At 32.1% G+C, this 22,918-nt stretch overlaps 1 protein-coding gene, 1 long non-coding RNA gene and 1 pseudogene across 4 annotated transcripts; 1 reads left to right on the forward strand and 2 right to left on the reverse strand.

Moving 5' to 3' along the window:
- Window positions 1–2,732: 2,732 nt before the first annotated feature.
- Window positions 2,733–7,924, forward strand: LOC114261524 (ethylene-responsive transcription factor ERF113). Of its 3 annotated transcripts, none has more exons than XM_028201791.2 (2): window positions 2,733–4,358; window positions 6,896–7,924. In XM_028201791.2, the coding sequence occupies exons 1-2, from the start codon at window positions 4,220–4,222 to the stop codon at window positions 7,591–7,593; spliced, it is 837 nt and encodes a 278-aa protein (XP_028057592.2). In that variant the 5' UTR covers window positions 2,733–4,219; the 3' UTR covers window positions 7,594–7,924. The 3 variants fall into 3 exon arrangements, with proteins under 3 accessions (XP_028057592.2, XP_028057593.2, XP_082727645.1); XM_028201792.2 differs by having other exon boundaries at window positions 3,598–4,358; window positions 6,902–7,924; XM_082871519.1 differs by having other exon boundaries at window positions 3,598–4,358; window positions 6,905–7,924.
- Window positions 7,925–8,837: 913 nt separating this feature from the next.
- On the reverse strand, window positions 8,838–9,977 carry LOC114261523 (uncharacterized). The gene is made up of 2 exons (XR_003628977.2): window positions 9,338–9,977; window positions 8,838–9,258 (listed from the first exon to the last, which is right to left on the reverse strand). It is a non-coding gene; the product is annotated as an uncharacterized LOC114261523 (long non-coding RNA).
- A 5,301-nt stretch (window positions 9,978–15,278) lies between these two features.
- LOC145792101 (G-type lectin S-receptor-like serine/threonine-protein kinase At1g34300 pseudogene) lies at window positions 15,279–16,175 on the reverse strand (annotated as a pseudogene).
- Between the last annotated feature and the right edge of the window lie 6,743 nt (window positions 16,176–22,918).

Raw genomic sequence — 22,918 nt, forward strand, 5'->3', positions numbered from 1 at the left:
TAGTTACAAAAAGATAAAATAAATTTTTTAATCTAATAATACAAAATATCGCATCTAAATCATAATCATTTCATTTTTTTTCCCCACAAAAGTCAGTAACTCAAAAAGTCTATCCCAAATGAAACTTTTTAATTTCAGGTTAAAATAGTCAAAAAGTCAACCCACATCTCAAATGAAGGCATAGAGAGAATTCCATCCACAAAACATTTATTGAAACATATATCACCTTCACCATCACCATTATTACTACCACCACCACCACCAAAACAAAGAAATATCTCTATTAATAAATTGCTTAAGCAACGAACAAAGAAATTTCGCTACTATTGTGGAAGGGCCAATTTGCCTTGAAAACAAAATTGACACTAAAAACATGAACCTTGCGTCCTAAACACACTGTTTTTAGAAGACCTTACATGTCAAAAAAACAATTGATAGAAGAACTTCGCAACTTATGGAACTATTTTGAGAGATCTTATACTAATTTTTAATATATTTAATTGTGTGGACAAGTTTGTTTTTAAGATCATGTAATCATTAAGGGATTCACAAGATTAATAGTGAAATATTAATAATTCTATTAAATTAGTGTAGTATTCACTATCCAATTGGATTAATATCCATTGGATTAATAATCCAACCCTTACCCCATTACTAATAATCCTATAAATTTGTTAGATTAATTATCCATTGGATTAATAATCCTAAATTAAAATGTTAAAACAAACATAGGATAATTGGGCCCACGGATTAAAAATTCCAATCCTATACTCTAATCCACCCAATCAAACATATCCTAAGTTCACTATTATTGATATGACGCGGATCTAGGGTGCTTGTTGTGCACCCAACACAACAGGCACTGTGAGTAGATGAAAAGGTTAACGATATCCGATTAACTTGATTTTTTTACAAGTATGTTCTATTGAATATACTCTAAAATATGAATGGTTCGAATCATGAAACTGAATTTCAAAATGAGTCCATAAAGCTGCACAACAATGCCTACTGTGTGCTAGGTGCATAGTAGACACCCCAAATCTGTATGGTGCACATCATTATTATAAAATTTTCAAAAAGTAAGATAATTGCTGAGTTGCATGGGTTTATTAGGGTGCAAGAAGGTCCTTATAAAAACTTACCCAAAAAAAAGAAGAAGAAGGTCCCTCATAAAATGTATTAATTCTTGCGAGGAATGTCCGCTAAACGCCAATACCCTAATAGTTAGCTTATTTGTGCCCTTTTTTAATATTTTATATTTTTTATTTGAGTAAAATGTTTTGTTTGGTGAGTCTGGTGAACCGCATCTAGTATATACGCGCACACACTTAGGTATTATTTCATGTGGTTTTTCACCAAACATTACTCATATTATATAACAAAAATGTTAGAAGTCTTAAAAATTCTACTAAAAATTTTATCAAATGTCTCATATGGGTGTGAGATCCACATGGAACCCACATTGTGTGGATCCCATATCCATGTGAGACATTTGGTAAAACTTTTAGTAGAATATTTAGAATTTCTAACCTTACTCATTATATAATAAGGGGTTTATACAATATTGTGTGGATGCTATTTATAGATAAAAGATGGGATCTAATAGATAATGAGATGGTATTCACCATCATTCTGGAAAGTGTTTCACTAAAAAAAAATTTGTATAAAATAATATGTCGGTTTGTCAAAAATAATATTGACTCACTTTTTAAATTTAGTGATATGTAAAAAAAAGTGATTTAAAAATGAAAGTTATCTTAAATATTTTAAAAAATTACAACATTATTAGATTTAAAAATGAGTTTAACTTTTTTAGATTTTAATTGATAAATCTCATTTAGAAGTGTTCTAACTTAAGAAGTCCATGAATGAATTTTTTAACCCACTTAATCCCATGTATTTATACTTTTATTTCATGAAGTCATTTTTTCTTAATTTACATTATTTTCTTAGACTCTTATGCCCTTATATTTAATATTGATATTTAATGTTGGGGAATGAGAAAAAAAGGAAAAGGAGCAAGGCATAGAAAATTTCATACACAAATTAAATAACATTGATGTTATTATTATTATTATTATTATTATTATTATTATTATTATTATTATTATTATATAATGTGAATATATTTTAATTGATAACACATTAAAAATAATGTGAACATTTTCTATCATCTGATGTGAATATATTTTTAATTGACAACACATTAAAAATAATGTGAACATTCTCTCTCATCTGATGTGAACGTTCACAAAATCTTTCCGAATTTTTTTCTCTCATCTAATGTAGTGATGTGAACATTTACAACATGTGAACCTTCTTATTTTTAATTGACAACATATTAAAAATGACGCTCATTATATTTTTAATTGACAACACATCTTATTTACAACATGTAGTGATGTGAATGTTTACAACATATGAATATTCTCTCTCATCTAATGTAGTGATGTGAACGTTTATATTCGTATGTTTTAGTATGAATATTCATATCATGTAATTGACAACATAATGACAAAAATTCATTTCAAATTAATATGAATATAATGATATGAATATTTATTTCAATTATATGATGTGAATATTCACTCATGTAATTGGCAATACAATAACAAAATTTCATTTCAAATTAATATGAATATAATGACAGTCAACATCTTGATACATAGGGATTACCAAAATATAATAACAATCAATATTAAATATCAACATTAATAGGGATAAGAGAGATTGATGGTGTTTTGACCTTCTTACCTCAAATAGGATCTAATGGAATAGTAAAAAGAACACGAGTTGGATGGAATAAAACTCTTAAAAAGAGAATTTATCAAAAAAGCTCCATTTGAATAATCGCATTACTCTTATTTTTCAAGTGATAAGATTCAAGATCGTGATATCATTGTGAATCGAAATTATATAGATTTTTTTTTTTTTCCGAAAAATAGTGAAACTTCTCTCTCCAACTTTGAGTAGTAGGAGAGGTACAATATATTTTTTCTTATTAATTAAGGTCCCTTAATAATATTATTAGAGAAATTTTAACTCATCAACTGAAATTTTTTTGTGAAGCTAAAATTTCACTTTAAAGAGTTGAAAGAGAAAACCTATCTAACCTTATTTCACTGAGTTGAACAAATTTATAATTTTGCCCTTAAAATCAAGACATGCTAATTATGTGCATATTTTTTTTATTAAAAATATTATTAATTGTATTCAACTGAATTAAATTGAGATAATATCATAAATTTAAAGACAAAATTAAGCCTTCGTTTGGGAAGGCAAGATTGAGGTTTTTTTAACTATTTTAGTTACAAAAAATAAAATAAGCTTTTTAACTTAATAAGACAAAATATCACATCCAACTCATAATCATTACATTTTTTTTCTCACAAAAAACCCAAAAGTCATTCCCAAATCAAGCTGCCAAAAGTCATTCCCAAATAAAACTTTTTAGCCCCAGACTAAAAAAGTCAAAAAAATCAAAAAAACCAATCCATTTCTCAAAAGAAGGCTAAGTAAATTGAAATTATTAAGGGTCCGTTTGGCAAGTTAGTTTCGGGCTATTTTAGCCACAAAAGACAAAATAGGCTATTTTAGCCATAACAAACAAAATATCACATCCAACCCATAATTATTACACTCTTCTCTCACAAAAAAAAGTCAAAAAATCAAAAAATCCTTCCTAAACCAAATTTTTTAACCTAAACTAAAATAATTAAAAAAACCAAAAAATTAAAAAACCAACTCACTTCCCAAACAGAGGCTAAGATTAAAACGACATAAATATCAAAATGCAATAACTAACTATATATAATTTGCTCATAAATAAATAAAAAACTCTCGCCAGTATAAAACCTTTCTAGCCCTACTTCTTCTACTCCCTTTTTCTTACTCAGTCCTCACTGATCTGCAATTCAAACACAGCACATGCACAACACTCTCTCTTTGATACAAGCTTAGAATCTATGGAATCTATGTTAGCTTGATCTTAACCACACCACCGTTAAGACAAAAGGATCATCTACTTGGTTCTTTTTTTCCCATGAGGTGAGGTGATAGTGCAATATTAATTAGGGTTTAAGAAGATCAAATAAAGGTGGATCGAAGGCATGGAAAGAGGCCACTACCCTTGGAAATACTGGAGGAGAAAGAAGAAGAAGAAGAAGAAGAAGCTACTGCTGCTTACCAATCAGTTCTGAGCGAGAAAGATACGTTGACCATGGTTTCGGCTCTCACCCGTATTATTGGAACCACTCAAACTCATGACCATAACCTTAATGTCCCGGCTGTACCGGTGCAATCAACTACTGCATCCGCTATCTCCGACCATCGCCCATCTCATGCCACGCAACATCAAGGTAACCACTATCATATCATGTCATGCCCTCTATACATTTCTTTTTCAAAAGTTATCTTCATATATATATATATATATATATGAAGTTTTTTGAGTTTTGATTTCTGAATCATCTCACTAAGCCTCATACCCAACATCGATAGGGTTTGTTCTAGTGGTTGAGATGCTCATTTACCAGACATGATGCTTGAGTTCAAGTATCATCCCGTGATATGCTACTCCCCCTTATCCCTATTCGCCTCTGATTGTGAAAAATAAATAAATATATATATATATATATTATTATTATTTTTTTGAAAACTCAAAATTGCCCAAAGTGCCTTAGAAGTGATCTATCTCTATCTTCCCTTTTTTTTTTTTTTTTTTTTTTTTTTTTTTTTTTTTTGGAACACTCAAAATTGCCCAAAGTACCTTAGAAGTGATCTCTCAAAATTGCCCAAATAAAGATTTGACTGAGGCTTTGTTTTTTTTAAAAAGATATGACTGAGGCTATCTTTCTTAATTGTATGACTTTTGTTGCTATTCAAATCTTCTCCCCCCCTCCTCTTTTTTTTTTTTTTTTTTTTTTTTTTTTTTTTAAAGATAAAGAGATAAGCTTGCAATCTTTACTTCCGTGTTGTAGTTAAACACGCAGATGCCAGATGCATATATTTTATTGTTTATCAAGAAAAAATGGATATTTTTGTTGTGTTTTAATTTGACCAAGGTTTTTCTAGTGACTCATAATCTATCTATCCTAACATTTAGAAAAAATAAAATTTTGAATTTAAATTACGTGTGACTCATTATAAAGATCACACATACCACAAAAAAAAAAAAAAAAAAAGAAGTAACAAAAAAATCTAATACTACATCATAATGTTAGTTATTTAATGGGTACTTACACGTAGGTCCTAATAGGTGAACTTATTGTCCAATAGGCCTGAGAATTAATGGCGTTTTTCATTAAATAGTATTAAAAAACGTCACTAATTATTAATTTTCACCGACAGTTTAAAAATTTAAAAATCACTAATTATAAGTTTCAGTAACAGTTTAAAAAATCATCACAAAAAAATGTCACTAATTTTTAACTTTCAATGACATTTTCAAAAATTATCACAGGAGAACGTTACTGATTGTAAATTTTAGTGATAACTTATAAAAATTATAATAAAATAAAGTTACTAATTGTCAATTTTTAGCGACACATGTAAAAAATCGTCATAAAAAAAATTAGTTTTAGCGACGATTTTATTATGACTTATTTTTAATAGAATTTGATAAGAATTAAATCCAATTATTATGACTTATTAGTAATTTATCCTGATTTTTAATTGTGTAAAAATTATTTTGATGGTAAAAATACTTTAAAAAAAATAGTCAAGGAACCAAAAGATTAAAGCTATTCCAATGCATTGAGTATTCATAAAATGTTAGGTCTTGATTTTAATAATAAAAAAAAAATAAAAAAAAAATTGAATAAGAGCACATAAATGTACACTCTTTAGTCCTTTGTTGGGTGTATGTCGCTTTCTACAAAGAGGTTCCTTCACTCTCTCACCTACCGAAATGGTTGTGTGAATCATGTCTTCTTTTAGCATGTTTATTGTTTTTTCCCAATTTCAATCAGGACACATATATTTTCGTCCAATGTAATTTTCTCACCGACAAAAGAAGCATATGGATCCCTAGTTTTAGTTATTTAGTCATGTTTTTAACATGGGAGAAAGGGTTAAGCTTTAAATTTTGGCGTCAAAAGTTATCGTTTTGCGAGCTCACCAATTTTTGATCCACATCTTTCTTATGTATAAAATTCTTTCATTCGAGAACAACGACAAGTCTTTCAGTACTTTTGTTTAAAAAGCTAGGAGTTAAAATGGAATTAGTGTCATCCATTTTTCATTACAAAATTAATTTTGTTAGACGCATGTTTGCAAGGCGCAAAAAACAACTAATAGTAATAATATATAAATAAATATAATTGTTTAGAATTTTCATCTAGAATGATATAGCAGCATTGGATTTTCTCAATTTTAAAGTCAAAGGTTCATTAAAATGACTTAAATACTTCTCAATATTATTATTTCCACATCGATGCTGTAGGACATCTTTTGTTCATAAATCTTTTTTATTTAAAGGGCAATAGCAAATATAGGCACAAGGCTTGTATAAAGTTTTATCAATTGATTTGAAATCCATCTAATATTGTGTCTAGTTGTTACGTTTGTCACTATATTCATTAGTGCCCTTGACATTATTTGCATATTTTAGAAGAAAAAAATGGTAAATAAGTGTTTTATTACCAAAAAAGAAAAGAAGAAGAAAAACAAGAAGAAGAATATGATTTTCATCCTATGAATATCTCTAATTAAGGGAATAGCTATTGCATGTTTTTTTTTTTTTTTGGAGGGGGGGGAGAGAAATTATTCAATATTTTTGGAGTAATTAATGTTATATTTCATATTTTGCACATTATGGGTTTAATATGTTAATAATTTGGAAAATCTTCTATAGGAGGAGTATTTTATAAATTTATGTTTTGAATTTGATGTGAAGGAGGAGGAGGAGGAGGAGGAGGAGACATGATAAGGAGAAAACATTACAGAGGAGTAAGACAAAGACCATGGGGAAAATGGGCAGCAGAAATACGGGATCCAAAGAAAGCAGCCAGAGTATGGCTGGGGACCTTCGACACCGCGGAGGATGCAGCACTTGCATACGATGAAGCTGCTCTGAGGTTCAAAGGCACCAAAGCCAAGCTCAATTTCCCTGCAAGACTTCAATTTCAAGGGATCACCGACGACCACGTCTCCTCTGGCCATTACTTCTTCAATACTAGTCATCATGAAGCAGGGGATCATTCCACCATTAATATTACAATTCCCAATTCCACCAGGCCACCTCCTCCTCCTCCTCCTGTTCCTCCTATGTCTATGTCCATGTCCATGTCCACGTCGATGGGACAACAAGAGAGTTATCCAGACCTACTTCAGTATGCACAACTTCTTTCTAGCGATGATGCTGAATTCCCTTATTTCACTTCAGCTCTCTATAATCAACAACAACAACAATTCTATGTTTCGCCCTCTTCCACAAGTGCACCACCATTTTCCTCCATTACCTCAGATCCTCAACAACAACAACAACAACAACAACAACAACAACAGGGGCTTTTGAATTCTTCATCGCAGTCGGGAAGCTCCTCTTCTACTTCTGATTTTCTCAAGCATGGGAAGCACTTCGGTTCTACCTAGTAACCCCTGCGCAACTACCCGACTCAGTAGCCTACCGTCTTCAAGATTTTATGTGTGCGTGAGGGAGACAAGATCTATATCACCACTCTAGCTTATTAGTAAGTGAGTAGAATTGTAAATATTTTTGGCGATTGCAAGTATTATTGGCAATTGCAAGTGTTAGTATGATATTATTTTATCGTGTTTTGTTTTTGAGTTTTGCATTTTCAATTGCTATGAAAAATTTGAGAACAATAGAATGGCTGCACGACGGCACAAGATCGATCAAAAGAGACGTTTATTGATCAGTTTGTTGATTGGTGGCAATGATAGGATTTGGAGTTTGTTGTTATTTGGAGTTATACTTGATGACTCTCTCATCTCATCATGAATCATGTTCTTCTCCAAAGTATTATTGGCAATGTCTTGCATCGTTCCCAAAATTGAAGATTTTTTTTTCCTATTCAAATTCCATTGTAGGCTTTTGGAAGCTGTATCATTATGTCATTTCGCGGACTACTGAAAAATGACACTACAATATTGAAGTTTTCAGTTTTAATACTACTTTGAATGTGTTCACTTGCTTTTCATTAATTATATAATATAATAAATATATTTAGGGTATATCTTTGAAATATTTTATTGAAGCTTTTCACTTCTTGTGGGTTTTCTTTTTTTAGATGCCATGACCATGCAAGTCTTACCATTTTGCTTAGAAAAAAGCGCACATGCATATTAGATACCGACATTCTATAAGCAATCACAGCATGTCTTTTTTCCTTTTTTCATGTAATTGATCGTTTTCTGTTTTCTTTTTTCATTTAACTAATTAATTTAGATAGTGGACTATGTATTTTATGCAATAAAGCAACCGTCACAATTGATAATTAGTATGGAAGCCTTGCCTTTGAAGGATGAAACTCTTAAAAAAAAAATTACTAATGACAAAAAATTCAAAAAAATAATTTTTTTGCCTTTTTTTCTTTTTCTTTAGTGATTATTTATTTATTTACTTTTTTTAGTTCATCTAATCAAGTATAATTTAAAGGTGTTAAACTCTTTGAATTTTAAAAAAAAAATCATTAAAGACAGAAAAACACTAAAAAAGAATCACTAAAATGTCAATTTTATACACGTTCAAATGAAACTCATACTTAAAGTTTTTTTATTTTTTTTAATCGGTAAAAGAAAATAAATTTTATTGATAAATAAAATGCACTACACATGAAATACATCAATAAAAAGAGACAAGAGCAACAGGCATCATAATGAACCTCCTAATACCAATTAGGTTGACACCAAGAAAAATATCAAATCATGTGTAAGCTCAAGCCAAAAAGATGTGTAAGCTCAAGCCAAAAAAATTGATAAGAGACCAACATATAGCCACCAAAATCAACAACCCATCATATAACCACCTCGCCAAGTTCCAAGAAAAAGGCTAGGCAAAAACCACCCAATCACACTACCAAACTAACCTCCCAAATCCTCATAGATCACACAGCAATATCAGCAACAGCATAATGAACAATGATGTACTCCTCTGCTTCACCCCTGTCATTACTAGCATGGAGCAACCATCAAGCGTCAGGCCACCAAGATTCCCAACTCCATCAGTCCACCAAGTCCTTGAAGATCACAATGCGTGGCCCCTACTCAGCTGCAGATTATGAACCAGATCATGCCCTGAAAAAGCAAAGCTTAAGTTATTATACTTATCCCACAAAGCAATCCTAATTTTTACCATCTCACAAAGATCCATCACCTGTGGCTGAACTCCTCTAAAGACACAATCATGCCTGCACTTCCAGATGGACCACAGCAAAGCCATAGGAATTGTTTTCCAAATCATCCACTCAAGCTTCTTAAATTTAAACCCAGCCCACCAATTAAGGAATCCTTCAATTGAACCAAGTACAACCCACCCCCATACGTATGTTAATATTACGGCTACTATCATCTCCACTACTACCACCGTGAATATATGACTTTCTAACTATTTTTATTTAAAAAATATTTTTTGTCAAAAATATTAATGTAAGTCTCTGCTCTATATTGCAGGTTTTATGACGATTTCGACAAAGTGTTCTACATTATGTATTTCGTATGTAAAATCTGTTTAGTTTGTGAAAATAAAAAATATTATGCATGAACATATATTATATATTTTATTTTAAAAGATAAGTGTATAATGTAAATTTAATAGAATGTGATTTACATTCACAATAAATATAATTTATTAATTCATTTTTTAAAGATAATTTTCTAGAATGTAACAGTAGGAGGGAGGGAGGGAGGGAGGGAGGGAGGGAGGGTTTCAATTTCGCTTTCAAGCGCATGAAAGGCACAGTTTTCCAGCCAGAAAGGTCGGCAACAATGATGCAACTCAAGATAAGAAATAACATATCACTAAAAGCAAACATTACAAAACATATATATAAAAAAAGAATGATGAAAAAGTTTCTGTCCATCCCATGTGAGAGACCAACTAGCAATTATGTGCATCATATTGCAATCAATCACAACCCTGATCTCTCTTGTGATGGAGCAAAGGTTTACTCAGTTCGAATAATAACCTTTTTTTTTAAATAAAAATATGAATATAATTTTGAGTCTTACAATTTTAACATTTGAAAACCAACTCTAAGAGTGTGGTTTCTTACGCTCTCAAACCAAGTATCCGTACCGTATTACACTCTATAAAACTTCCGCTTTCTTGAAAGTTTGTTAGCCATTTAAAATTTTAAAAAGAAAAGAAAAAGAGAGAGAATATTAGATTCATAAAATTTTAAATTTTGTTCTTTTCTCTTGAGAATTTCTAATGAAATCGTACACTTGAATAATATTAATATAAAAATTATATTATCAATACATATATTTTATTTTTAATAATAATTTTTTTATTCTCTCAAAATATTTACCATTCAAATATGACTTTAAAAAGTCATCTTGATTTCTTATGGCCAAGAAGTAGTATCATATTTGTTGGATTAACTCAAAAATTGAAATCCTATTGTCGTTGGACTTGGACAGATATTAAGTTACACTTATCAAAATAATCTACTTTATACAAAATTAAAAAGGAAATTAAAATTCAACTTTATAAAGATTCTCGAGCGTGCACAATTATTCGCTTCGAGATCACCTCCATCAATCGCATCAAATGATCAAATCAAAATATATGATTTAAGATCACTAAAAAAATTGAATAAATTGTAAAAAATTATTAGATGTTCTCATGACATAATGAGCATTATTTATGTACGAGCATGAAATAATTATTTATGTATAATTTTGTTAATCAAGTTTGAACTCTTTCAAATATCATCGTCTTATCACTTGAAACCACAAATATGAGTTAGCCGGTGGGTGTGTGTCGGAACCCATCTGATGCCTAAATCAGCAAGTGGACAACAGAAAAAAAAAACTCTGTGTATTCAAGAGTCATAATTGCAATACTTGGAAAAATGGTCTGTCATGAGCTTTTATGATTTCAAGTGGCACAATTCTAGTAGAACTTTAACTCTCCTTAACAGAGTTCTCCTAGGAATCACATTCCCAAAGGATAACGCTTATCCTTGGAACACCCTTCTCACTGCCAATCAAGTGAGATTGCCAATTCTCTTCGCTCAGCTATCGTTACGGTGAACCGAGCTATCTCGCTCTGTGCCTCTTTTGGCATAACCGCGTGAACCATGGCTATAAATTGGCACCTTGCCAAGCTCCCATAGCTCAGCTCTTTACAGTGAAGACATCTCAGTCCACTAACGGACTGCCTTTATGTAGCTAGGTCTAGGCCCCCGCAACCCATCTTTGACCAGCCTAGTGCCTGTTTAACCTAAGATTGAGTTATCCCAACTCTCAAACCAACCCACTACGCAGCCCAACCTCCACAGATAATCTTGCCTAGCGCGGCCCAATTTGTCTACAAAAATTATTCTCTCAATTTATGTAGTATTTTATATCAATTAGTGGGTAATACACGTGATGCGTGTACAATTTAGATAAGTAAGAATAAAAATAGATAATATAAAAATTAATATCATAATATGTAAGTTGCTTAAATGGTAAGTGTATTCTTAATGAAATCTAAGTTTTAGATTCAAACCTTATTTGTGTTATAGTATAATAATTTTTTATTTTAACATATAAAAATCTGCCACATGCCTTGAGGAAAAGGTTTGGAGGTTTGAACACTAAATCTAGTGTTCACACATACAATAGTATAGATAGATAGATAGGGATCTAGGAATCCTATTGTGCCTTTGGGCACAACAGGCTATTATGCTCCCTTGTGGAGTGTCGTCCCAAGCCTCTTTCGATAATCTGAACCATACATATTGTAGAGTTCATCGAGTAAATCATCCATGCAAAAAAATCAAATTGATTGGATATCTGCAGCCCTATAACCAAAGCGCATTTGTTTTTATAAAAATTAACGGTTAACATAACTTTCATAAATTTTTAAAAACAATTAAGACCTAATCATGAGGTTATGAATATCCGATTAATTTGATTTTTTACATGAATAATATTCTTGACGAACCCTACACTATGAACGGTTCAAATTATCAAAAAATATTTGGGACGAACTCCCACAAAGGGACATAGCAGCACTCCCAAGTCTGATAGATAGATAAAAGATCATAATATATACTAATAAGGCATGGCTTGAGAAGAAGGTTTGCGAGGCTTTGATACCAAATTTAGTATATATATAATTGTATAGATAGATAGATGACTAATGAGTCATTCTTTGCTTTATAGTACCTATTAAACAAAAGTTAGTTAGCATGTCAGACTCAATTTTTTTTTTTTAAAATAGGGTAAATTACATTTACCTCCTCTGAGGTTTCTAACAAATAGAGGGACCTCCCCTGTGATTTGAATAATTATAGTAACCTCCCCTACTTTATTTGACAATGTCAAGATTCTTCAAAATTTGTGTAACAACTCTCGTCACTGTTTACCGATTAACCACTGATTACTGCTAAACTGAGAGTACTGAACTGATTGACTGAAATTTGGAACTGAATTGATTAAGTATATCTGTTTAATTGTATATCTATCTGTTGACTGTTTGATTATCTGTTCATGCCTTTGTGTTTAAATTGCAAATTGAAGGCCTTATCGGCGGCCGAATCTGAAATTGATTGATGATTTGTGATCAATAGAATTTATGCGAATTTATGGTGTGTTTATTTGAAAACTGATTTGGTATGATTAAATTGGATCAATATTGATAAATTACATATATTGGCTTTAATTACAACTTTGCCATTTGAATGGGCCATTACACCAAACTTTGTCTAAGGCTTAGTCTTGCATTACACAACTCTTCCTCAACCATTTTGAGAGCATAGCCGACTAGAGTGAGAGAGTGAGAGGAAAAGAGTGTTTTCAACTTGAATTCATCAATTTTAGTTTGGAGATTTGAGGGAAGTGAAGAGAGATTGCATAATTGAGCCTCCTTGCCTTTGATTCTAGACTTAAGGTAGAGATTGTACCTTCTTGTTCATGTAATCAAGTCATATGTTGCATGGTTTATGGAAGTTTAGAGATTAAGGGCATGAATTAACTTTAAATTGTTGAATTGAAGTTCATTCCATGCATGCATGCTTATATCCTAGCACTTTGAGGTTGAATACATGGAATTTGGTACATGCATGTTTATATTTTTGCATTGGACCTTGAACTCATATTGGTTTTGAAGGAATTGGCTCATTAGAGCAAGTATTGGAAGCTTTGAAATGGTTTAAATTCATGCATGTCATGCTTGACTTATGTTCATGAAAATTGGTTTCAAACTGAGTTGAATTGATCTTCCTTTGGGGATTTGATTTTACGATTGAGCTTTGAATCATGTTACACTATGAGTTTTGATGTGTTTTCCAGCAAACTAGCCCAAGAGGATCGAAATTTATGTTTTAAAACATGGTTTTGAGCTTGAGTTTCAAATCTGGAATTTTCAAATTTTGGACTTACGCTCGAGCGGGGTGACTGGCGCTCGAGCGTGAAATTCGTGCTCCCAGTACTTTGCACTGTTTTGATGTCCGCTCAAGCAGCATAATTGACGCTCGAGCGGGACATTGTGTCTCATGCTCGAGCGGGTGTCGAGCGCCCAATCGAGCGTGATTTCCACCTATCCAGCATTTTTGACTGTTTTGCTGAAAGCTCGAGCGGGTAATTCTACGCTCAAGCGGAAACCTTTGTCTGCATGTCCGCTCGAGCGGAGTAACCTACGCTCGAGCGTGACCCCTGTTTCTGAAAATTTTAAAAATATTTTTAAAGTGCATCTTTGCATCCTCATCTCATCCTAGGCATTATTAGGCCTAGTTTAAGGCATCTTAATGAGGATATAGATAGAGAACCACACCGAGGCAAATAAAGGATTAAGTTATTATCTTTCCCAACTGTGTAGCTTAGTGTGTGTTCAATCTGTAACTGTATAGGGTTGGCGACTGGGGACGCGCTCTGGCTCTACTGTAGCGCAGAACTCTGTGAGTAACAACTGTGTAAAGATATGTTCAAAATGATTATCTTCTGAACAAATGAACTGTACTGCTTTCTGAACTGATACTGTTAATTGAATGAATGTATGTCCTATATTCTGAACTGTATTGTGGCATCCTTAGCAACTACTGTTTACTGTTACTGTTACAGAGATCTCTGTCGGTTCTTTTGTTGGAACCACTACTGTTACTGATTGATGGCCATCATTTACTGTTCAGTCTTTTAAGACCTACTGTTTACTGTACTGTTATGCTAATGGATGTACCACATATGACTGAATGACTGATATACTGAATTAATGAACTGTTTTCATTACTGTAAGGACATTCATTCTTAACCTCTTTACGCATTACGTTATTCACTGGGCTTTAGCTCACTGCTCATATATATATGTAGGTGTACAGGCACCAGACCGTGGTTAGAAGCGTCGGGGTAAGCTCCAGTTTTGTCAAGCCAACCACTGTGCCTCACTACGAGGTTCCGCGCCCATCAAGTTATGGCTTAGGGGTGTTTTAATTTCCCCGTCTGTCTCTGTATCTGTTTGTATAACTGCATAGACTGTTACTGGATTGTTTGATAGGGATTAGGTCCCTGAACTGAATGATTGTATATACGTACATACTGTTCTGTACTGTTCATGTATATGTGTATGAAAAGTCTTTTTGGCATATAGACTGTCATAGCTCATTGGACATTGTTTATTTACTGTTTTGGCTTCCGCCATACCCCTGTACTCTGTTTTATTATATTACTGTTAAGTAGGCCTTCAGTAATCTCGAATTACTAGCTGGTTACGGTACTAAACCCATAAGGGCGGGTTTGGGTCGTGACAATTTGACAGCTGTTTATACACCTAACAGACCTACTGATGTCATCAAATGTAAACACTAAAATGCCCATAATGCCCTCAAGTGCCCAATTCAAGAATTTTCCAAACTGTTGTTTTGTTGTAAAGAGGAAATTATCGAGGGATCCATTTTTCATGAACTCATATACCAAAAGCCTGTGACGACCTTCAGAGCAGAACCCTAGCAATCTCATAAGATTTAAATGGTGGGTACTACTTATAGTTGTAACCTCCCTTCTAAATTGTTTTTCACCCTACTCAATTCTGTTTCTCACCCTGCTTAATTTCCTTAAGCTGTTTCACTGCAACAATAGTTTTATTAGCAAGAACACCTCTGTAAACAGCCCTAAATCCTCTCCATCTTCCTCTTATACCCTTTCCTAATATTATTTAGATCAATCAGTACAAAATTCTCCAAAGGACATCCACAAATTGGACTCGTGTCGTTGTAACTACAAATACCCAAATCCTTACAATACCCAAAAACTTGACATTGATCACTAACAGTAGCCCATCTCTTAGTTGCAGTTGATCCACTATCCTTAGGAGAGCTATAAATCCTCAAATTCCCATTATTGTCTAACTTCAAAAACCAAAGTATATCAGAGTCTTCAGCATAATCACTGCCATAAGCCATGATCACAAGGCCAGAAGATGTTGGATATGTGAGTGATAACAACCAAATTGATTGAAGTCGTAAAATGGGTGATGTAAAATTTATGTTAATCTACGAATTCACACCCGAATTCCAATACATAATTGTGTTATTCCATTGAAGGGTCAAATTTCCAAAGATTAAAAGTCTAAAAGAGTATAACCTAGATTCTAATTTTTTTGCTACTAGTGAAACTTTGATTAGGCAAGAGAGTATCAATAGGGTTATCAAAGGTAGACCATACGAAATTGGTGGAATTTTGGAGGACGAAGTTACTTAAGTCGTCAAGGGTGGCAGAGGAGACGCCGCAGCTGGTGATGTTGGACTACCAGATGAGGAACTGGAAGAGGCGAAGGAATCGGCGGCGTCGGAATCACCGCCAACTTTTCAGACTGGGATGCCGTTGTAGGTGACGGCGGCGAAGTATGCGGAGCCATCGGCGATGAAACCTACAGAGAAGGTGTTGTTTGAGGATGGCCATGATTGGTTTAGATTGGAAGCCAAGAGGGTTAAACTACGTTGAATGTTTTGTGAGCGAACAATGAAAAACACAGAGAACAAGAAGATAATTGACAACAATGGCTTCATTTTCTCCACTCTCTTTTTCTCTCTCTCTCTCTCTCTTCTGCACTCTAGTCTCTCACTTCTAATATGTATGGTTGTGTAGCGAGAAGAGGAGCATGAGAGAAAGAGAGATAGAAAGAGATCAAGTCCTTATGGACTTGGAGCATAAAAAGTGGGGGTCATGGTTGTGTTGGTCAGTCACGGGTAGTGATGTTCGTTTTGAACAAAGGGCTTGTTTGTCTTTTCGTAGGCAAAAGTAAGGGTAATATGGTCATTTTCTATAGGATGCTAACATCATTTGTGCAAAATAGACAGAATGGGGAAATCTTGACATTGTCGGATAAAGCAGGGGAAGTTATTATAATTATTCAAACCATATGAGAGGTCCCTATATTTGTTAGAAACTTCAAGGAAAATAAATGTAATTTACCCTTTAAAATAAGATAGTACATACTGCATAATTAAATTTTGCCAACTTAATTTAAAGTTAGATGCTACAAAATAAAATAACACAAGACATAATCATGGAGAATGGGGGAGAGAAACATAAGTTTAGTTGTTGGATCATGTTGATATTTTTTTTTTGGTTAAAGTTAATTTCTAGCTTGTTATAATGTTTTAAAAAAAAAAAAATTAAACTATTTTTTAACTATACCACTCTAATAGTTAATATACTGTTTTGATACAATCAATTCTCATATTATTTTTAATTATTAAATCTACTTCTCTAAAATTACCGTGTTCATGATTTCTATACAATATATATAAAGCACGGATGCAAAGTGAACAGTAGTTTCAGCCAATTATGAACAGTATGTTTGGAATAACTGAAAAGTCAATTTTGGCCTTATGCTTTATAACTTTTCTTCTTTGGAAGTAAGGGTATTGATGGAAAATTGCCTTCAAAATTTGTTTGCTCGCTTTTTATGAAAATGAAAAGATCCATAAACACTCTGTCTCAGAGAACCCCCCTCCCCTCTCTTCTCTCCTGTCCTCTATGCTCTTCCCAACGGTGATCTCCCTCCACAGATGACGATGTTCGACCGCCTCCTCTCTCCTCTCTCCTCTCACCGACCACCGATCTCTTTCGCCTTCCTCCCACCTCTGTCCTCTCACCGATCTCTTTATTTTGCCCCTTTACTTATAAAGCCTAAAAGCAAGACCAACAAGACACAAATAACACTTGTGTTCCCTGGAGAAGACGGAGAGAAGAGAGAGAGAGAGAGAGAGAGAGAAGAAGTCGAAGGAGACGAAGTAGGAAGACCAGAGTTGTCACACTCCCCTCTCCCATCGTTCAGGTTCGTTTTTCAGAAGTTAGGGTTATCATACATACAAATCTAATTTTTTTTTTTAATTTTTTTTTTGTGAGTTGTAAAAGAAATTGCAAGGACCAAACCCTAATTTTACCTTTTTTTGGGGGGATGTTTTATACCTAAATCGACTAAAGAGGATGCAATTCAAAATAGAAAGAAAAAAAAAATTGTGTAGATTGTTTTTGGGATTTTGCCTAATAAAATTAGGGTTTCTTCATATTTATATCTTTAGGGTTTATATTGTATTTATTCTGGAATTCAATCTTATATGGGTAAAGGGTAAGGGCTAGAGATGCTCGTCGTTGTTTTTTCTTCTGCAAGGTTGTGGGGAGCAAAAAATTCTATTCATATTATGCTGTTATGTTAATTGTTGTTTCTCTGGTTCGACCTTTTTATATGTTTTTAAATTTATTCGTATTAGTTTGTAGGTATTTATAATAAATACTCATGATGTGAAAGTAATGTTTAGAGTTGTAATACTTATCTATGATTTTAGTTTTTGTGCTATTATCGTGCTTGATATATTTCTTTAGTTGGTTTTTGCTTTTCTTGGTGAGTATAATATTTTTAACTTACAAGGGTTGTCTTTTTATCTTTTCATTTATGTTATCTATATACTTATGAAATCTATCAATTTTTTAAGACTTTATAGTGGTAAATTTATGACATTTATGATTTATATTCAATGTTTATTAATACTAAGTTTTATTACTAAACACATTTGAGTCAAAACTAAGTATTTTACTCATTAAATGCTTTATGATATTAATAGAAATATAAAACCTTCCAATTGCAATATTAGTCATAGAAAGGTTAAAAAAATGCACAAGCTTTGCTTTCTCATTTTTAGTTCTCTAAACCTGAAAGAGAGAGTCATATGTGTGAAAAATGATAATCATTCCTCCCTGTAGAGAGTTTTGAATATAATATGTTTTTCACAAAATTTTAGATTATACTTTGATTACATTGGGGAAATATAAAAAAAATCCTTGAAAGTTATGGCTTTTCTTTATTTTTATTTTTATTTTTTTTTCCCTACAAGGTACTAGCCCACCATCTCCGGAATTTATTATTTTTTAAACCATAAGCACATCACTTAACCTTGATTTTTCCAATTGTAAATTGATATATATACTTCCACTTTCCCATCCCCAAATCGATTTTTACACAAAAAAAATAAAAATAAATAAATAAATAAAAATTATGCCTATATGTTATACTCATGACATTAATGGTTTTGTATTATATTTTTGATCTACAAATACTCCATGAAAAGATTAAATATGTCTTGGTAAAGTTTTCGGTATCTGCAGACTAGCCCAACTACATAATTGTAGACATGAATAACTAACTAATAATATTTTTGTATTTTCATCGATTTTATGGTGCAGGCAAGGCATGTAGAACACGCGATGCTATTTTGATCCAGAAATTGACATAAAGGAATTCTTCAGGTTAGGTGTTGAAACTATAATTTTGAGTCTGGTACATATCATTTGGATTCATTCGCAAAAATTTATGTTGCAACTTTTGACAGATTTTTTAGCTATTGTTTGGATTCATTTGGAAAAAAATTTAAGTTGCAACTTTTCACAGATTTTTTAACTATCATTTGGTTGTGTCGTGACATTCAAAATCAATCAAGAATTATTTTCTCTTTGGTTGCCATGTGAGAAATTTCTGTTTAGTTGAACCCTCATGTTGTTCCTTTTGTTGGTGTGTTGTCGTATGCTTAGGAGTAATTACTAAACATTGGATTTGGAATCTCTATTTGAAGCTCACTCTCACGTGAATTAGACAATTCTTGACTTGGTTTGGGAAAGGAAAAAAAACATCTCAACTAATGATCTAACTAACATACAACATAATTTGGAAATAAAAAAAAAATACATTTCCATGCTTCAAATGAAAAGAGATCTGTTAAAATCTATCCTAAATTTGTTATTATTATTAGTATTATTATTTTTCTTCATGGTTGGATACATAGTTATTGCCATTGCGGGAACTACTATTCATCTTCAAGTGAAGGAAGATAATAGATTTTACGCAAAATTTGCAAAATTTGATTGATTCTTCGTTCTTGGTTATGTGAAGATAAAATGTTCTTTTATTATTTTTTTTATACCCATGTATACTTTTGGGTTTTTGTTTTTTATTCTTCTATTCCTTTTGGAGCGTTATTTAATTGTTCCTCATTGGTTTTCAACATTTGCTGGGCAGAAGAGACCTTGTTGGGTTGGATTTAGCTCAGCATGTGTCATCTTTGTATATTTTCTTTGTTATTTGTTCTTTATTATTTTTCTCACTGCTTTTCTTTTTATTTTATTTTGGATATTGTTTCATCAATACACTGGTAGAGATAAAATTATACACAAGATTCATACCCAAATCTACTATTCTATAATCTTTTGGCTGTACTCATGTTTTGAGGTTGTAAATGTAATAGAAAACTTGATCAAGTTCGTAGAAATTCCCTTATAAGTAATGATATTTGCACACCTTTTTAATGTTTTTATTTCCTTTGTAGATCACAAGGTTAGTATTTTTTTTTGTTATTTTTTTGGAACTCTAGAAATTACAATAAGTGTAGGAACCCATAAATCAAATACAAAATCAAACATAGAATACATGCTTTAACATAACTTTACAAGGTGTGGCCATACCTAAAAAAATTTGTTGATTAATATATTTTGTGTCCAATACTATATTTGGTTTTTATGTTCTTAGATTCATTGTTAAAAGATAGGTGATAGGTATGGCCCTGGTGAAATAGTGTTAGTGTGGGTGTGGGTGTGGGTGTGTATAATATCACATGGGGGCAAAATTTTCATCATGAAAGGTATAGTTGACCTTTTACTCTTTGTCTTTGGGCTTCGGTTGAAATCTTGATAATAATAGTGCATTTGATTTGATTTGTACTACAATAGAAGCAGCTTTTAATAACATGTGTTCACATTATTTTTTCCCCAAAACGCTTTAATTTATTAACGTCCATAGCATTTTTTTTTCAAAAGCTATCAAAAATTATAATTAATAGAAATATTTTCTTTTTAACCTGTTAACCCAACATATTTTCCCATTTTAAAAAAAAATAATGTGAAAACTTCTCCCACACGACAATCTCTGTCAATTTCAAATCTTCAAATATTTCTCCCTCTATCTTTCACGATTTGCTAGGATTGCTCTCCCCAAGTCTTCTATGGTTCCATTTTTATTTTTCTTCAATTCAAAAGGTTTGTTTATTCTTTTTGCCTTTTTTTTCATATAATATTTACGTGTATCAAGATTGACCTTTACTCTCTTGTTTGTTGTTTCTATGTTTACCCCCTCCCTATTTGGTGAAGAAACATTGCCATATTGTTGCGTATTTCATGGTTGAAGGGTCATTTCATTATCTTGTGTGGAGAATCCTCAGCTCACTAGGTTTGAGTTGTTATGTTTGAAAAAATTTCCTTCTCAAGACCTGCATTTCAATTCTCCTTCATTACAATGTAAAATTGATTTTTTTATTTTTTTATTTTTTTATTTTTCGTTTTTTGAAGGTATTCTATGGCTTAATATTGATTTCTTCTGTATTGTTATGCATGAGGTATTAAGATACACTGGCCCATGTTTGCAAACTATGTTTGATTTCCTCCAATTTGTTTTAATATCATTGAAAGTAGCTGATCATTGTGAACCACATGCCACTGCCACTATTTTTCCTAGATTACAAAAAAAGTGATTCATTAGGGCTCTAATTTGATGATGCTAAATTTTTGTAAAGAATTTTGCAAAGTATTTTGATGAAATGTTATGGCAACACTTGATAATCTAAATGTCATTGGAATTGTGCATCTATTTCTTTGACAATTGTGTAGGTTCTAATTAGAAATTTCATTATTTATTGTTTTATTTCATTTCTACGTACACATCCTATTGACTTTGGCAATTAGATTTTGTTACACTTGGAGACCTTCATTATCAATTCTTCAATTGCTAGATTTTAAGAGTTCTATTTAATCATGACAAGTTATCAGGAAGTTTATGTTTTAGAATTTTGAATTGTAGCAATTGACTTGAAGTGAGATAGTGTCTGCTTCCCACACTTGAATATGCTTTAGTAATTACATGATTATTATTATTACTATTCTTATTAAAATAAAAATGTTGTTGCTTCTAATAGATCTATATCAATGTTAGTTTTCAAAAACCATTTAGCTCCTTTACTACTTAGTTGTATCCAAAATGTGAAATCAAAAATCACATTGACATTGGTAGAGGATTAAAAGAGATTGAATATATTTCCATCAAACCTTTTGATCTGGATATTATTTTTATGAATTGGTAATACCAGAAACAAGCTACATTGCGGTATTATGATAATAGACAAAGATTGGGTGCATCTTAATTGAAAACACTTTTTTTTTCTTTTCTTTTTTGTGTTTTTTTCTTGTAAATTGGTTGAGCCACACAATTACATAGCAACCATACGAAATTTTGTGAATGTGGCTACAAGAATGCAGAGTGTCCTTACCAGATTCTATGTATTTGCAAAGATTGTCAACATTCATTTCACCATTTTGTTGAATTTGTTTGAGCACGAGGTTATTAAGGGAATGGTTCTTAGTACATAATTATATTAAGAATGAACAGGTAAATTCACGGCTTGGGAATTTATGAGCTTCCTTTCCTATTAACACCTTTTGATTCAAAGTTTTTCATTGACTTTGTTACTTTGTTTTCTGCTTAACTAACAATATTCATTTCCTGTTTACTGATTAATCATTAGTTTTGAAATCATTAGTTTTGAAATTACTAATTCTATTGATTATTGAATTATATTGGGTGTGAGATTCAGATCATCTCCATTACATAGTTGTAATGGAAGATTTCCAATCCCTATGTCTAACCTCTTTATATTGTCTAGGGATTTAATTTACTTTCTGCAGTTGATGCCTTTGGAAAGAAGTGGAGACTAAACTTATTAGATAAGAAAGCTTGAAGAATGGAAAGTTTGTAGATGAAAAAATGGTGCATTTGAATGAATTGGTTATTTTCTATAGTACATGGTTACATTGTCTTTAGCATTGTTTATAAGTTGTGTTATGTGGATAATGGAGATTACAAATCCAGCACACTTCTATTTATAGATTGTCGATAAGCATTTCTTTTTGTAAGTTTTGTTTTAATCTTCTTTTCAAGTAGTTTTAGCCTATTTGTCTGAATTATTTTCCCAGTGTTCATTCTTCTATGACACTCGGCTATCTACATTTTCCAAGTAGGCTTATATCTATGCATCAATCTTTCCTAATTTCTGAAAATTAAATTTTTCTTGTAATGGGCACCAATAAACGTCAATAATGGGCATTTGTTAGCGTGCCTTGCACGCGGCCAATTCACTAGTATTATTTTAATGTGACAAAAAAGATTTGTCAAACTTAAGGCAAATTTGGGTAAAGACTTAGGCTCCGT

This window comes from Camellia sinensis, chromosome 5, assembly GCF_055761805.1.
Source record: "Camellia sinensis isolate YWXY chromosome 5, ASM5576180v1, whole genome shotgun sequence".
NCBI lineage: Eukaryota > Viridiplantae > Streptophyta > Magnoliopsida > Ericales > Theaceae > Camellia > Camellia sinensis.